Genomic DNA, 17184 nt, shown 5'->3' on the forward strand with positions numbered 1-17184 from the left:
TAAGTTTGTTAGTCATATTTCTAAATATCTTCCAACAAAATTAGAAGCTTACCAAAATTATTACACATAAGTCTGTTCAATTAAACCAAAGTATGAATTGACTTAATTATAGGAATCCACATCAGCTTTAGCAGAGCCTTAAGAAGACGTGTTCTGCTTATAACCCCAGAAATGTCAGAAACCAGATGAACAGCAAGCAAGATGCAGTATCATCCTGCAGAGCATTTCTGTAAAGCCAACTGCATTTTTGCCTGTTCACTTCCCCACTCAGTAAGGATGACAAATGATTCAACCTGAGCTTAGCAGCTAGCAGTTCCTCATGTGCTGGAAAGTAACAGCTCTTCTATTTGGGGAGTATTAAATGACTGCCTGAGTGATGCTTAGTTATCTTTACACTTCTTCAAGTGGTAAGAGACAGGTCTCAATTTCCTGTGATTTCCCTTCAGAAGGAGTACCTCCAAACAAGATAGAATGGCATGACTAGTGGGAGGTAACTACTTCCTTCCCTACCTGAGATTTACCTACATTACAGCTTCTTCAGTGTTACCTGTAAGAAATGGTGCTAATGGTAAACTACAGGCCCCATTTTTCTGCACACATGGTCCTAGCAACAGCTTCCCCTAGGAGCATGTGCCAGTCCCAGCAGAAGGGAACTGCTTAGGAAAAAAGAGGCTTTGTGCCACTCCATTCAACAACTTTTATTTCCCATGACTGCTCTAACCCTAAGATCCAATTACAATCAGTAACCAGATAGGTACTGGGAAATTACTTGTCATCAGTTCCTATTCCAAAGACATACATGAAGATATAAGCCACAGAATAAATGATAAAGTTTGTTCACAACATTTTGTGATGTTTTCTCTAGTAGAATAAACCCCACTTAATCTCATGAATGCTCAAAGAAGATAAAAATGGAGCAACCCCTAATACATGGAGCTTTAATAACCGTATTCACTTAGCCAAGGCAAACAACCCAGGCCCTGAATCAAATTCTGATGTAGGATGTAAATTTTTTGGTCCATTACAATCCTTAACACTCCAATGTATTGTCTTAACAAAAACCACCAGGTGGGGAGAGACAAACAAACCTTGTGCAATGAGGACACTGTTTGGAAGGAAGCACCTTTCTTGCGTTTCTTTTCTCCTCCCTGGTCAGCTACGAGGGAAAGAAAAAGGGATTAAAAAAGTCACAGTCTCCATCTCAGTAAGGGGGGGCAGGCAGGGCATGGGAGACAAACTGTTCTAATAGTGCAATTCCCTTTGGATGCAAGGCACAGCTAATGACTTGGTGGCTCTGATTGCTCAAGTACTATACGAAACATTCTGAACATCAAATGTGATATAGCCCAAGTCTGCAGCTCTCTGTCCATGCTTGGGATTTTTTTCAGACCCCTGCAAGCTTTCTGGCTTGCATTTGCATCTCAGATCTACAAAGCATCACTTGTCATGCAGGAAGTCCATAAATATGAATAAGGCAGAAAAACAACTTTTAACAAAGTGAAGGTATTCAGAGTTTGTGAAACAGCCTGTAGGGTGAGGTGATGGAGAAAAGGCTGAAGAACAGCAATGCTCATGGAAAATCTAGACTGTACATTGTACTGTATAGACACCGATCCTCACGTGTCTGCTATACAGACACTGAACTTGCACAAGTAACATTTGTCTAGAATAGAGGAAAATGAATATTTGTAATATTAAATATAGTAACCTTACCTCCCTTGAATTTTGCTTACAGCTGCAGAGTCAAAATCACTCTGATCCTCTAAAAGAACGCTAGCTCCTGACATGACATTTACCAAGTTTCACGGGAGCCAAACGTGACCCAGAAATGTACAGCGATTGCTGTGGCTTTCTAAACACCGGACTATTAGATCATTCCCAGGAGGTCTGGCATTCTGTCACTTGTCAACAGTAGTCAACAGAAAAGGAGTGAAGAGTGCAATGTGCTTGATGCAATTATCCACAGCCTTTCTCCCATTTGAAAGTGACACTGCTGAGACTGGAAGAGGCTAATCTGCACAGGCTGTTCTTTTCTCCTGATGCTGAAGAAAAGCAAGGTAGTATTCTGACAGACAGGAATATCCCCAGGCAAGTAGGCAGCTAGTAAGTTGCAAGACTTTGCTAGTGGCAGGGGTTTTGTTACTTGCATTCAGCTCCATCTCTTATTCACATTACAAGGTCTGCAGCCTGCTTCCTTCCTCAGAAAGTGTCTTATGATTCATGACAACAACATCTATAGAAATGAGATTACTAATAAATAGGCTGTAAGTGATTGCAACTTCAGGACATTAAGAGCTACATCTTTGTAATGAATGGCAGTCCTATTCACTTAGGATCAATTTTCTGGATGCTAGCTACTTGACTTCTCACAAATAAAAGAGTTTTGTGTAATGCATACAGCTTAAATACATTCTTAGACATAAATTAATCTCGTCAAACAAACAACAGGGGGCAAAAGAGAAGATTGTATTAGCAAAATCTGCTTTGGTCAGCATGGAGTGGTGTTCGGGTACTTCCAAGTGCGTACTTGCCACTAATCTAACAAAATCCAACAAAATATTCCAAAGTTTTTTTTTTGTTTTTTATTTTATCTTCAATTCAGGGCGGAGAGCAAGGAGCACCACAAGTGTGGGAAACCAGAGCTCGTCTACTTCATAGGCATTTCTGTACAAAACATCTTGTGCAACACTTGCCTGCGTATCTGAACACTTGCATGCTCCAGCTCCCCCACTGGAGCATTCACAACACACAGAGATCCTTGCCAATACTGCTCTGAGCTACTACGCATTCAAACTAGCTGAGTTAATGGCCTCCTTGGTCTAACTGGCAAACTCCTACAGATGCTGTGAGAATCTGAATAATTAGTCACTGCCTCATTGAGCACCGAGTCAATTGCAGTGGAGAGAATTGTTTCTGAAATTAATTCCTGAGCACACATCCCAGAAACAAAAGACGCCCCATACGAGTTGATTCTGCTTACCGCTGTCAGCGCCAACATAGCTTTCAAACAAGCTCGCCAGGAGTTTGTTAGATGATTTTTGGAAGATGCCTACTACAGTTTCGTTAAGTGGGTCTTTGTTCTTCTCGAGCCACCCGATGATGTTATAGGGAACCTACAACGAATCGGAAAGAAACCAGAGGTTGCAAATGTTCCCCTTCACAGCAGCCAGTAGTTCCTTATGGTTTGCCTTGAAGCTGATGAGCCTTGTTGAAGTGCTGCACTCAGAGCGGTGCCAGCAACCCATTTTTCCCTCACTTCCCCTCCAGTTCTTTGCTTCCTAATTCCCAAACCTCTCTTCCTAAAAATTACCATCTGAATCCCACATACCCCTTCATAACTATATGGTCCCTCCATCTCATGGACTCCATGCAGTTGGCTGTAGAGATACATGTCATCAGCATCCCAGGATCCCTACTAATAAGTGCTGAAGTGTGAAATGCACAAGCAATAATTCCACTTTGCAGCAGCATGCTACTGTGGAATAATTAAGGTTTTCTGACAGGAACTTAATGATTAAAAATCCAACTTCAGGACTCCGCCACAGCTCCATTTAGTGGGAAAATATGTTCCATTATTAGTGTCACAAGGGGATAGAAATCCTAATTTTCTTTACTGAATACATTAACAACTACAGATAAAGACCAAGGTGGGCAGGTATTTTGCTTATGAAACACAAAATTAGCTTCATGTTAAATTGTAATTTGAAGTTAATGGCATCAGGAAAGCTCCAGCTCTGCTCTGCTCAGGCTTCATCTCAGCTCCAGCTGGACAAAAAATTTCCTGTATCCATCTCTAAATCTTTCAGCCCATCTGCTCTGCAAACAGAGCTTTGAAACTGGCCAGGGTTTGGCTCAGGTTTGGTTCTGGATTGTGTTCCCATTTACTCCATCATCACTGGACCTGTCCATAAAACCTTGCCAGCAGACTTAACCATGTTTCCTTTTGCTACTTTTACACACTGGTCCTAATGTGAATAAAAAGTGATAGCAAACCTCTTTTTTTTTTTTCTTCCCTGTTTTTCTACCCCTCCCTGAAATTAGGCAGAAATCACTCAGTTCATTCGTATAGGGAACCAAGATGGAAAGTAGACGCTGCTGCTGTTTAATCACTAGTCTTAATGTGATTATAGGAAAAGTGATAAAGTCAAGAGCAGGCATATTTTCAGCTATTAGCCTTCCTCAGTCTGTTTTATTTGTGTATCCAAGGACCAGGTATCCTGGAGTCTGGTGGCATCTTACTGTGTTGCAGTACTTGTGCAGAGAGAGTAGATGTCTGCTTTTATTCCTCTTTTCCCCTCTTCATCATTCCCACCCTCCCTTGTTGTGTGCTACGGGCCAAACCCCACCTGAAAGACCTCTAATGCAAAGTCTACCCAGCAGCAGAGGAACTTACTGAACCAGCATAATGAACAAGTTCAAAGTGAGCTTCGTATTTCCTTTTCTTATCGGGCCTGGGCTTCTGCAAGTTAGGTGACTTGCCAAGATGATTGTCATAGAGTTTGGCTTTGAACGTCATATCTGTAGCTTTCGGGAACATGCATTCCTCTTCAAGGATAGACAGGATTCCCAATGGCTGTGGATTTAAGAACATCTTTGTTGGAAAATGCTAAGGCTGCCTGCTTTCAGCAGCAGTGCAGCCTTTAGGTTTGATCTGATGGAATTTTAAGCCTCCAAGATTTCTTCTTATACCAGAGGAGGAGGCCTTTGTCTGTTCTGTTAAAATAGTAACCACACCTTTCACTATTCTTTATGCCATGTTTGCCTTAGGAGGCTTTATGATGACTTCCAGAAAGGGTTTGATTTACCTTCCAGGACAGTTGGACTAACTAGCATTTTAACATCCATGTTGGAGGAAAAGATTATCTAACTTCCTAGCACCGGACAGGTTGTTTGAGGGACTAGGACCACGTGCAGGTGTCCTACTCCAGTGATGGTGATAAAAAAGGCACTTAATAATTAGCCTTTCTCCTCCAGCTATTCCAAATGTCCTGCTAATGCAAGACTTAGAATTCCACTTTTCCTCACGGATCAGCAAGGTTAGATGCATGCCATAAGACATGGCAGAAAGATGCACAGCGACGGACAGCTGTCCCCACCAGGACCACATTAGACTCACAAAGAAGGGAAAAAGAAAGGCATATTCTACAGCAGGGAAGTAGTGAGAAGGAAGCAATAGTTCCAGGCTAGGAAGAGCACAAAGGACTTCACACATCAACACGTAACGTAGGAAATGGGAACCTCACAGGGAGAGGGACATGGCATGTGACTGAAACACAGCATTTGCCCCGAAAAGCAAGTCTGATGTTAAGGATATGTGAAACAAAGTAAATGGAAGATAGTAGGCACAGAGAAAGGCAAAAGTAAAAACCAAGGAAGATTATGCAGCCATACAAATTAACAGTTAAAGCTTGTGGTTACTGTTGGCTCTGTAAGGCAAACTTACAGAGGTAAAGCCAAGTAGCCACAAATGCCATAAACACTGATTTTAATTTAATTCTCTACTGCATGTACAAAGGCAAGAAACTTGTCCTGCTGTTTATTCTGCTCTGTTCACTAGGCCTTGAGGGCATTTCCAAGGGAAGTATCATGAAGAAAACCAATTCAGTAAATACACCTTAGTGCTCCTGTACATACCTTCTCAATCAGATCAATGCAGGCCTGCAGGTCCATGCCAAAATCAATAAATACCCAATCAATGCCTTCCTTCTTATACTCTTCTTGCTCCAGGACAAACATGTGATGATTGAAAAACTGTTGCAGTTTCTCGTTAGTGTAATTGATGCAGAGCTGCTCAAAGCTGTTAAACTGCAGAAGGAGATAAAAAAGAAGCATTTGCACCACAGTTAACTACAGTAAAGGCTTGGTGGAACAGCAAGAAGAAATCTGTTTACATCTAAAACCTGCTAAACGGTAACTGGTTGAGAAACTACTGGGCTAACACCAAAGGTAAAGCAGGAGGGAGTTCAGTAGCAGGCTGATGGCTGCATCATATACTGTCCTCCAAAGTGTGAGGATGCCCAGGTTTGTTCAGGTTTCTCAAGGATGCACATGCCTTTCCTTCAGCAGCATGCCACACCAGTCCTGTAAAGCGCAGTCAACACGGCCTTTGCTCTGCTGCATACAGAGAGCAACACACAGCAGCAACAGCATGAAGCACTTCAGGCATAGATTCTGAGAAAAAGAAGTTGTGATGTGTTTTTCTCACATACAGTTCTTTACAATGATGATGCAATCACAGAAATGCCCAGGTTGGAAGGGACCTCGAAAGATCATCTGGTCCAACCTTTTGTGGTTAAGGGGGCCTAGATCAGATTTTATAGCACCCTGTAATATCACATCTTGAAAATTCCAGTGATGGGGACTTTACCAAATCTCTGGAATGGTTGTTCCAATGAATGACTGTTCTCACTGTAAAACAGTAATTTCTTATATTGGGGTGAAGATACAGCTCTCATATTGAGATACAAAAAGGAAGAAATATCACACCTTATAAAAGGTGTTTTCTCTCAAAGAGAAACAGAGGGAACAATGCATTCTCCTAAACACAGCCCAAAGCATGCAATATGCTTTGTCTTTGCTAAAGATTATCCCCCTCTTCCTCCCCAGAAACCATCACCCTGTCCAGCTGTGCTAAATGCTCAGTGTTTTCTCCATCTATTCATGGAAAAACCCTTGTAAAATCATACACACTATTTGCTTTAAGGCCTTTCTCACCATTTTGCCTTCTGTTCATATAGAAAAAGAAATACCCACACAAGAGCTAGCATTTGGTACCTTTTACATCCTTCCAACATGTCCTCACTCATTAATACTCACGTCAAAGATTTCAAACCCTGCAATATCCAGGACTCCAATGAAGAACTGTCGTGGCAGCTTAGTGTCCAGGGTCTTGTTGATACGGACCACCAACCATTTGAACATTCGATCGTATACTGCCTTAGATAAGGCTCCAACAGCATACAAAACCTAAAATAGGTTTTAAAAAATATCACTGAGTGGTACAGAATTCACTGTGGAACACAAGGATTTCAGAGCAGTAGCTTATTTCAATCCCTGCTTACGGTTTAAATGAAGTCTCACCGTGGTTCTTACAATTACCAAGGCATGCTTAATACTATTGACAGCTTCTCCTATTATCTATGCTGACTTTTCTTCACATTGTTAAGTATGTGTATGTATACTAACATGTACATAAAGTGGTAGTAAAGTAACTCTTGGGAAACAGCTGGAAAGCAAGTTGCAGCTGTTTTCATCTCTTACGTTACCATGGAAGTTAGGTACCAGAAAGCTCACAGGCTGGATACCAGCCATGCTGTCCATTACTACTGCCAAAATAGGGGAGATCTGTGCTCAGGTTGCTTATTGCCATGTGCTTCTAATTTTTGAGGGATGTTATGGCATAATCAGGCAATAGGGAAAGTCTGTCAGAAGTCTCTTCTTTAGCTTATGAACAACTACACCAATAGGATAGACCTCTCTATAGCAGTTTTCTGGTTTCTGAGCCTGTACCACAGCCTGTCTTTGAATAATTTTCGTTGCAACCAAAATGCTGCAGCATTTTCTATGACATGGCTACAGCTGCAGCAGTACCAACCAATGACTTTTGTCTCCTAAATTAAGAGGTACCTTTAAGTGGATATTGCCTTTAGCTGATAGAGGGCACTAAGAGTTTAAAATCATGGGAATAATGAATGAATGATGAGCGAATAAATAATCCATGGCTCAACTCTTTCAGATTACTGTTCTCATCTAGAATTAGATGTCAGTTCTCATGCGGTTTTACTGCACCTGGTTTCCTTCAGTTGCTGCTACTAACACATCAGAAAAACAACTCTATCAAAGGCAGTGCCAGCCACTATTCCTTTGTCAGTCCCTTTACAGTTTCCTGCACTTACACTGTCTATTCCCCCAAGTTGGGGGATATAAAATGAGAACAGGTACCAGAGGCACATGTTAATGCTTCTTGCTGCTGCCTGCCTCTCTGCGATGCTACAGATGAGCCCTCAAGGCTTGAGGGACAGGTATCCAAATACCCGGAAAGTGTCTCCTTACCTGTTCAACACTTTGACCTTTGGTCACGTACTCGTTGCCAACTTTCACTCTAGGGTGCAACAAACCCTTAATCAAATCGGAGGAGTTGATTCCCATTAGGTAGGCAGCTTTATCAGCACCTGATCAAGAGAAACAAGGTTTCAACTGGCTTTGAACTTGTAAGTGGAAACATGCCTAGCCAAGATAAAAACCAGTAAGTATATCCACCTTCAGAGAAAAAGCAGATAAAGGCCTTGTTCTTTAATGCTTTATGTCAGGTGTGCCTGTACTATCCCTTGTGATGGAGATCATCTAGCTATTTTAGACGTAATTACTGCAAGAATCACACTTGAGATACTCCTCAGGTATAGGGAAAAGAACGTTATCTCCATGCTGGTTATAGGCAGTTTTAAGTGCAAGAGGAAGTAAAGAAGCAAGACCTGAAGACATGAAAGAGAAAGCTAAGGCAACGACTTTTTACAAGCATGTTGCTCAAATGGTCACGAAAATGGAATTTAATTGGGTTACTCTGACTTGTGTCTATTCCCCTTCTACTAAGTAAGGTTACCCTCCACTGAGCAAGTCAATGCTCCGAATGAAGCACAGCACTCCTGCTGAGCAGGAGATACATTGTGCAAGATCAAAGCAAACAGGCTCCTACTTCCTCCAGACAGTGCGTGATACATGTCAGACTTCTGAAGGCAACGAGTAATTTTAGGTGTTATTCTTACTTTCAGTGCCATCAGCCTCTGCCTGCTCTTCTCTGGGTCTTTGTTTGAATTTCATGTTCCCAAAGTGCATGATGGCACCTGTGAGCTTGTAGGAACCAGACTTCTCATCAGGCACAAATCCCAAAATATCCATGGCTTGCTGTGAAAAGGAAATGCAGATATTTTGTCACTTCCCTGTTCAAAAGCAATCGCATTTTGCAGCTCTGCAATCTATCTTTGCATGGCAGATATGATGAACCTTCCAAGGGGTGTTATTCTCACTAAGCAGCCACTGGAACGCCCTGAAGATCCGACAGTGGCTGGGGAGCAGGAGGAGAGCTCCTTCTATCTAGCATTTTCTACACCAGAATTATAAGACACAATAGTCTTATATATGGGCATTACATGGAACATGGCCAGATTCAAAAGTGTAATAGTTTATCAGGCCTCATGCTTCATAGTATGAATGCAATTAAGACCCATTGCTGCCTTTACTTTAGTCCAATAGTTACAGTGACAGAAGTTAGGCTGCCACCAGCACTTTTCCTCTCCATGTGCACCTTATCTATGAAGCAGAAAGTGAAATCAATACAGGCTTACATCCGTTGCCAACAATTCTTCTCCATCATCCAAGTTGTCCACCGTAACTACCCCTTGTGAGCAAAAGTGGTAGTCATATGGGTTGGTAGATACCAGTAGCATATCTGTAAAAGAACCACTGAGGTCAAAACCTCCATCCATTCAGAATATCCCAAAATTACTGAGATTGAAAGATCTGACATACATTTGTCTCTGCACAACTGTGTATAAAGTCTTCTGTTTTGTTGGTGGTTTAGTGGGGTATTTTACAACTGGAGGGCAACAACTAACTCTTTCATTCTATTGTCCAGTCTGAAGAGAAAGATTCAGAGAAAACAGGAATGAAAAGACCATGGGAATACTGCATACATATCTATTAGGTATGTTTTGCAGTATACTGAATCTATAGTTTCCCATAGAGCTCTTCACTTTGCCTTGCATGTCAGTAGGTGTAAAAACCCCATCTACGTGCAGAGGAGAAAAAGATTTTAGTATGATCTAAGACAGACACAACGGGCATGGTTCCCCTCTTACAACAGACTCACAAAACAGCAACATCGAGGACTCCCTTCAGAAGACACTTGGCTCTGGAATAACAAAACTGAATATGGTTCTGTGGTTCTCTGCTCTTTCCTTTTCCTTCACATCAAACCCCCATATGTAAAGCCCTTTTCTAGAAAGCTAGCTGGCTCCAAAGCTACAGGGAGAGTCCTGCTTCCTTAAAGGAACAGAAAGTTTCATCCACATTTAGCACATCAAGGTTTACTCTAGATTTCAATCTTTTCTATACATACACACATACCTGTATGTCTAAATACGTAGGTACGTGAATATGTATCTATCAATATATGTGTATATAAAATCTTATTATCTATATCTGTCTTTGCTATGTAGTCATTATGTTATGTATTCATTTATCTACATTTATACTTATCTACCTTTATATCTGTATGGGGTTTGGACACAAACACATATATTTCTTGTCTACAAAACAGAAGGCCCCATTGGTTTCAGCCTCTTCAAGAGCCTGCAGACATGCTCCTGTTGGCCAGAAAGGTGTGTGCTTGTAGAATATACAGATAGCTTATGAGAAAGGGCATATTTTCCCAGCACAGGGATTCACATGGGAATCCAGTACAATGCTTCCTTGAAATATTTCCCATAATTGTCATTAATTAGGCCACATAAAAGCTAAGAGGGTTAGGGACTTAACTGCACACTATCAGGATAATAAGACTTCAAAACAGATTATGATTGCTATGGCTTAGTAGGAGTTTAGCGGAGCAATAAAGTGACTCTTCAAGGTATTTTATGAAATGTGTTCCATCAAAGCACGAATTAAAGTCAGCAAACCACATCACTTAAATAACTATTGAAGGTTTTAGTCAGAGCATTAGGAGATGGGAACAGAGACCTCATCTACTCTCTGCTCTTCCCCAGCAGGTCTATGGTACTGCACTCAGCCAGGGGAAGCTTAAAATGGGTAATCACCACGTAATCAGCAGCAGCCAGCTTTGCATATTCTCTCTTGCTACATAACATGCTAGGATGCCAGTTTTGGCACTTGGGGCAGATAAAGGAAACTAGCTTTTCTTCATGGACCTGTAAGGCAATCTCCTCATATGTGAAAAAATAACAGATCATTAAAGTTTTATCACCACAAATGCTTTTGGAGGTGTAGCATTTTCTGGATGTTCTGAGACCTTGGATTACACACCTTCAGTGTGATAGTTTTTTCCCTTTAGGTTGCTACCTATTGAAAGTCCTGAGTCTCACATTAGAGAAGCGTTTAGGTTGGAAAAAGCCTTTAAGAACATAGAGTCCAACTGTTACCCCAGCACTGCCAAGTCCACCACTAAACCATGTTCCTAAGCACCACATCTACATGGTCTTTTAAACACCTCCAGGGCTGGTGGCTCACCCACTTCCCTGGGCAGCCTGTTCCAATGCTTGACAACCCTTTCAGTGAAGGAATTTTTCCTAATATCCAATCTAAACCTCCCCTGGCACAACCTGAGGTCACGTCCTTGTCCTATCACTTATTCCCTTGGAGGAGAGCTGGACACACACCTTGCTACAACCTCCTGTCAGGGTGTTGCAGACAGTGATGAGGTCTCCCTCAGCCCCTTTTTCTCCAGACTGAACTACACCATTTCCTTCACTACACTTCACTTTATAGGGTACCTGCATCAGTATATCACAGAAAATAGGTCTCTCTCGCTGCCATTGGAACAGCATCTTTGAAAGAATATATTTGAGGGTGGAAGTTCTGTTTCCTCAAGGAGATGTATAAAAGCCTTTCTGCAGATGGGCTTGCCCCCTCCTCAGCCACTGTCTATTCAGCTGCAGACTGGTTCTTACAAGCTGTGGATCTATGTAATGCTTACCCAGTAACTCTGGTTTCTTCCCTGACAGGATCTGGTAGAAGATGTGATAGTCTCTTTCACCAGGCTGCTGGAAAATCACTCGGGATTTCTCCAGTAAATCTAGTTGCACAAATGAAAATTCAGTGAGTAAGGCCCTCCAAACTTTCAGATGAGCAATTGTATTTTTGAAAAGGAGAAAGTTTGCTGCTTACAGATCTCAATATCAGCAGATGACAGCTTTCCTGTGGTTCCAAAATGGATTCGGATAAATTTACCCTAATTCAGACAGAAGAATATTCTAATTAGTGCATATAGTATACACAGAGGGAAACAAAGGATGCTGCTTGAAGGCAATCATTTGGCCCAAAGAATCAGCTTATGCTAACTCCTTGGTTCTGCACAGGCAGATTTTCAACAAGAGATATCAAACAATGACACTACACTTCTCCAAGCCTAAATCTGTACATACAGCTATGTAATCAGCTTGTGGGGAAAGGATAACAGTGTACTTATCTGCCAGGGTAAGATATAGGAATGCATCTAAGCTTGCAGTTTCATGATGCAGGTTTACTGTAGTGCTGGACTCAGAGCAATAAGCCTTGGCATAAGACACACAGGCTCCTTTTTTGACTCCTCATTTCCAGTCCTAACTTACATGCAACTACTTACATCAGAAAGGTGCTGTGATTTTACTCTGCTCTGTCCATTAAATTTGCACATTCATCCCCCCAAACTCATAAAAAATGAGCAGTTTTCTTTTAACTTCCCATATTCAATCACACCAGATTTTAAACCAATTAATTTCTGTTCCAGCTGACAAACTCCATATACAACTGTGTAGCTTTCCACAGATGCTTAAAAACTCTGACCCTCTGCACCCCTGGATCTGTTAGGGAAGCAGGGGCTATAAACTCAGGCTGTCATCCTCGTGCCATTCCTTTTGGACCTCTGAGCCAACGTTAACCAGATGTGGCAGAGGCAGAGCTCCTGAGGGGATGGCTCTCCTACAAGCCAAATGGAAATGAGGACAGCCCCAAGGTCGTGTCAGCACTGGGGGACAAGCAGGGGCAGCTTACTCAGCTATAAAGGCAGACAGCATGAATCAAGGTAGGAGTACTACTGCAGGTGTAAGTCTGCAGAGAGGTGAGATGTTGGAAGGGTCAGGGACTGTGGTATATTTTTACTTAGTGACAACATCGAGCTATTATAGGGAGACAGAATAATTTAGGTTAATGGAAACCATGGTAGAAAAAAAAATGCTATGCAGCAGAGGCAGTCCTGGGCAAGATCTGCCATTGCTGTTCAAAGGACTTCATAAAGCTAGGCTTTGCTTATCTCCTGATCTTGTACAGTTTAAACATTTATCCATGGTGGACATTTCTTTTTATCTTTAATTCTTCCAGTAGTTTTCCCTGATGAAATCCTAGCGTGCTATTCTTACACTGTGTGGAAAACCAACCATTTGAGCAGACAAATGAAAAGCAATTTACAAAGGGATTATTCCAGAGACGTTATTAACTGGCCATTGTTGAAGAGGACACACGTGACAGACTTACAAAACGTGAGGAGTTGTCATTTCTCAGAGTTTTGGCATTTCCAAAAGCTTCTAGGGCTGGGTTTGCTTGAATGATTTGATCCTCCAAGGTTCCCTAGAAATCAGGGTTGAAATACTATTGAGAAACCTGCAGGCCACGAACTCAGCTGTCGATTGTAAGTAAGTCAGCCACGCATTCACTTAGAGATGGAGCAGATTTAGCTCCACCATAGGGGTACAGTGTGAACGGCATAATAGCAAGACTGCCAGTCAATTATTGTTTAAAAGACCTCAAACATTTTGCTGCTCTCTACTGTTTTGCTTTGCAGATTTTGTGTTTTATGCCATCTGCACACGAAAGAAATCACCATATCCTCCCATGTGCTGTGAGGCATGTGAGGACATCCAAGGGAATGTGTGTAGGAGAGGGGCTATTAAAGACAGTGACAAGCACTAAAATGCATTAGATTTGAAAGCACTCAGAGCTTGTAATATCTGAGGGGTTTGAAGATGAGAAAAGCATTAACTGTCACTCGCACAAACTTCATTTGGCTGAAGCACGCTACTTTACTTTAACTGCCTGGGCTTCAGGGATCCTTTGCTAGGGAACTGTGTGAAGTGAGACACTGAGGTTTATGACACGAACTGACAGAGCCCAGTACTGTTTTCAGGTGGAAAAGGTAAAACAGCAAAGCTGATGACTTACCCCAGTTTTCGTAGCTGGTTGCTGTCAAAAGAGGAACACAATGGAGAGGAAAAAAAGAAAAGAGAGAGAAGGTGAGTACCAACATGAAGGACACCACAGAAGATAAGGAGACGAGCGTTAGGGAGGTTACATGTCTAGTGGGCAACAACACCAGCAGGACTTATTGAAGCCTTCCTTCAAAAAGCACATGCAGCTCTGACTTCATGTTCACCATACATCACAAAATAGCCAAGTGCTATTCCAAGTTCCTACCCAGGTTGTTGGTTTAACTCCTGCTCCAACCATCTACCTAATTTTGTTCTGGAGATGTTCCACAATGAATCAAAAGGCTAACTAACTGGGCATAGAAAAGAAGCAGGTGCCAGTTGGTAAGAAGGAAAGGATGCAAACAGACCAGATGCAGATGATGCTGCACTTGAACTCTTGGATTATTTGGGAAAAAAATAATTAAAAGAAGAGGGTGATGATAATGAAAATAAAACGTGAACTGAGCAGATAAATTACATGGAATACCTTCCAGCTGTAATATCTGTTCTTTGCACAATTCCTCCATGAGCACACAAGGTCTCAGACACCATTATGAGCCCTAACCTCACTGCATGCAGGAAGCTGGTTCTGGACCAGTCAATCATTTGTTAAGAGAGTCTTGCAGGCCTCAGGTGAATGTACATTAGATTTTGGTGATGAGAGTTATGCATACAGAATCCAAGCCTGGCTGAAATTTTGGCCTTATGAATACAGCTCATAGGAGCCAGCTAATTCGCCACAAAAGAGCGACGAGCCTTCAAGTGCAATGAAGCTCACAGTTAATAAGCTCATAGCGACACAAGATGAAAAGCAGTGAATACTGTATTCATGCTGGAACCTTAGAGAGCACTTATAAGCAGAACAGCACTTGCACAAAGAGAAATACGGGAAAGCCGATTGGAAAAAAATCCTTTGTCAAAACATTCCTTTTTGTGGACAAAAAAAGCTTTCGACAAAAGAGATATTTTGATGAGAAATGATAATCCTGGTCCTTTCAAAGACTATTTTCCATGTGAAAAAATATCACACCTCTTAATCTTTGCAGCTCCACCATCTTTTGACCAGATTTAACATGATCAGAAACATGCTGAACACATGCAAAACCTAAAGCTCCTGGAAAAAAACAGTAGCAACAAGCAGCTGTTCAGAACCAGGGGTGGTTTTATTGCTGCATTTGGAACTGGCAAGTTCAAGTGAGCATTGCCTTTCTACTTTCAGAACAGCATGCTCTCAGTAATGCTGTTTGGAAGCATCAGTATCTTTTCCCAGCAGTTGCTTTTCTTAACCATGCCTGCTGAGGTGTGCACATGGTCCAGTGTTCAAGATGCAGAGTTGTGATGTTAGTTGTATGTAACACAAACCCCTTGGGAGTCTCAAATGAAACAGCCAGCAGCAGACTTACGTTCTTTTTACCAGGTTCACCCAGGGCTGCCACTGTTGCAAAGTACTGGATGACACGTTTTGTGTTGACAGTCTTGCCAGCACCGGATTCTCCGCTAAAGGAAGGAAGAAGATAACACAGGCACTTGCTCAAACAGCTGTAACTCATCCTTTCACCCTCCTGTCCTACCATCTCCTCCCCTGAGAACTGTACACAGGCAGTTCTCAGTATCACTGACTGATTTCTGCAGCCTGTTGTTTGTCCATTTCCATTGAAATCCCATTAAACTGACTGAACAAAGAGGCAAATGCCTACGACAGCAGCAACTAATTCTTAATGTGACTTAACGTCAGACATCTAGTACACTAAGCTTCCTTTAAGGGCACGAAGTTTTGTTATAAACGCCCAGACTGATGATCTGAGGTATACATATATACAGCTGATGAGTTAGATAAGGTACAGAAAAGCCACAGTGATTTGCTGGCATTAGCCACGAGCACATGTGGACTGTGCAGAACTATCCATCTTTCATGCTTGCCAGTAAATGACATGCCTCTTCTTTCCCACCTTGGTCATCTCCCTCCCTTTAGATGTGCCTAATCAACATTCTTAAACACAGCAAGCATTCTTAAACATGGCATTCTTAAACATAGCATAATCAAGCATTCTTAAGCATAGCAAGAGCAACCACGTTGAATAGGAGTCTTCCATGTATGAAGAGGGCAGCCACAGCAAGGCTAACCCTAGAAGAGGCTTCTTTAACTTCCTGCTGAGTTGTTTTCACACCTCCTTGGAATGAGCACCAGAGAGGGGATCAGAAATGAGCCAGCCTCCATAAAACCCTTAGCTATTCCTTTCCCATGGGGTTCAAGACAGCCACCTGATTGCCAAATTGCCAGTTACTTGACTTGGATCAAGTTCTGGGCAATTTAGCTGAGCTTTCAAGGGACAACTTGTATTTTGGTAGGATTTTATTTCTTCTAAGTTCTTCACAGCAACAGAGTCTCAGATCAGTCACAAAAGAAGCACTTACGTGATCAGCATAGACTGATTCTCCCGATCTGTGGAGGGGAGAGAAAACATACAAACTTAGTAGGCTTAGGAGGCTGTACAAATTGCTTATTATAATTGCAAATGTATATCAACTATTCCAAAATCAGTCCTTCAAGGACAGGAGAGAATCACACAAAGCAAAGATGGAAAGATAAACTCCAGTATCACCTAGTCTGACCTCCGGCAGTGGAAGTTCTAGCCCTGCCCTGAATCCTCCGCTCGTGTTTTGTTCAAGTCAGTATTAAAGACCTGTCAGTCAGTCATGTTCCTCCGGTGTCTGGGAAACTATAATAAAGAAAGTAATTTCCTGCCATCAAAATCTTCCTTTTATTACTCCTGACTATGTCTTCTGTTCCTCCAATATTAAAACACCTGAATACTAAACACTAAACCCCAAATAATTCGCTGTTTGTTCACAGGCCATTCCTTACTACGCATACGTATGCTTCTTTAGTTAGCCATGTGCTTTATAGTTTCATGGTGTCCCTGCTATTAGTGGCCGAGCCAGAAATAAGCATTTATTAGAACACTTTGCAACCTTAATATATTATTAAGCAAGTTCAGCAAATGCTACATCATAGCCACTTTCCAAGCTGAAATTTAGGCTGTTGAGCCCAAATTTGTCTTTTCTTTTTTAATTATTCCAGTTAGCATGACAGACTACCCATAGGGCAGCCTGACCATTTCTCACCCTTACTTGATAAAAGAGTATCTCTTTACAGCCACACACACACATCCCCTCTGCCCAGTGCTTTCTGTCCCTTCGCAGCTGCGGCACTTCACGCTTTATTAAAGCC

The 17184-nt window shown here is 41.9% G+C and overlaps 1 protein-coding gene across 1 annotated transcript in view; it reads right to left on the reverse strand.

The window, feature by feature from the left end:
* Window positions 1-17184, reverse strand: part of MYH15 (myosin heavy chain 15) — a 48866-nt gene that overhangs the window by 24268 nt on the left and 7414 nt on the right. The window contains exons 6-19 of the mRNA XM_057397333.1: window positions 16368-16395; window positions 15356-15449; window positions 13927-13947; window positions 13243-13335; window positions 11899-11962; window positions 11708-11806; window positions 9342-9445; window positions 8763-8901; window positions 8053-8171; window positions 6817-6966; window positions 5635-5805; window positions 4394-4573; window positions 2981-3113; window positions 1089-1156 (exon numbers count right to left, since the gene is read on the reverse strand). Coding sequence (XP_057253316.1) covers window positions 1089-1156; window positions 2981-3113; window positions 4394-4573; window positions 5635-5805; window positions 6817-6966; window positions 8053-8171; window positions 8763-8901; window positions 9342-9445; window positions 11708-11806; window positions 11899-11962; window positions 13243-13335; window positions 13927-13947; window positions 15356-15449; window positions 16368-16395 — 1463 coding nt within the window. The remainder of the gene's footprint in view (window positions 1-1088; window positions 1157-2980; window positions 3114-4393; window positions 4574-5634; window positions 5806-6816; window positions 6967-8052; window positions 8172-8762; window positions 8902-9341; window positions 9446-11707; window positions 11807-11898; window positions 11963-13242; window positions 13336-13926; window positions 13948-15355; window positions 15450-16367; window positions 16396-17184) is intronic.

This window comes from Pezoporus wallicus, unplaced genomic scaffold, assembly GCF_028554395.1.
Source record: "Pezoporus wallicus isolate ANWC-B61680 ecotype Strahan unplaced genomic scaffold, APGP_CSIRO_Pwel_v1 contig_8721, whole genome shotgun sequence".
In the NCBI taxonomy this organism is placed as follows: Eukaryota; Metazoa; Chordata; class Aves; order Psittaciformes; family Psittacidae; genus Pezoporus; species Pezoporus wallicus.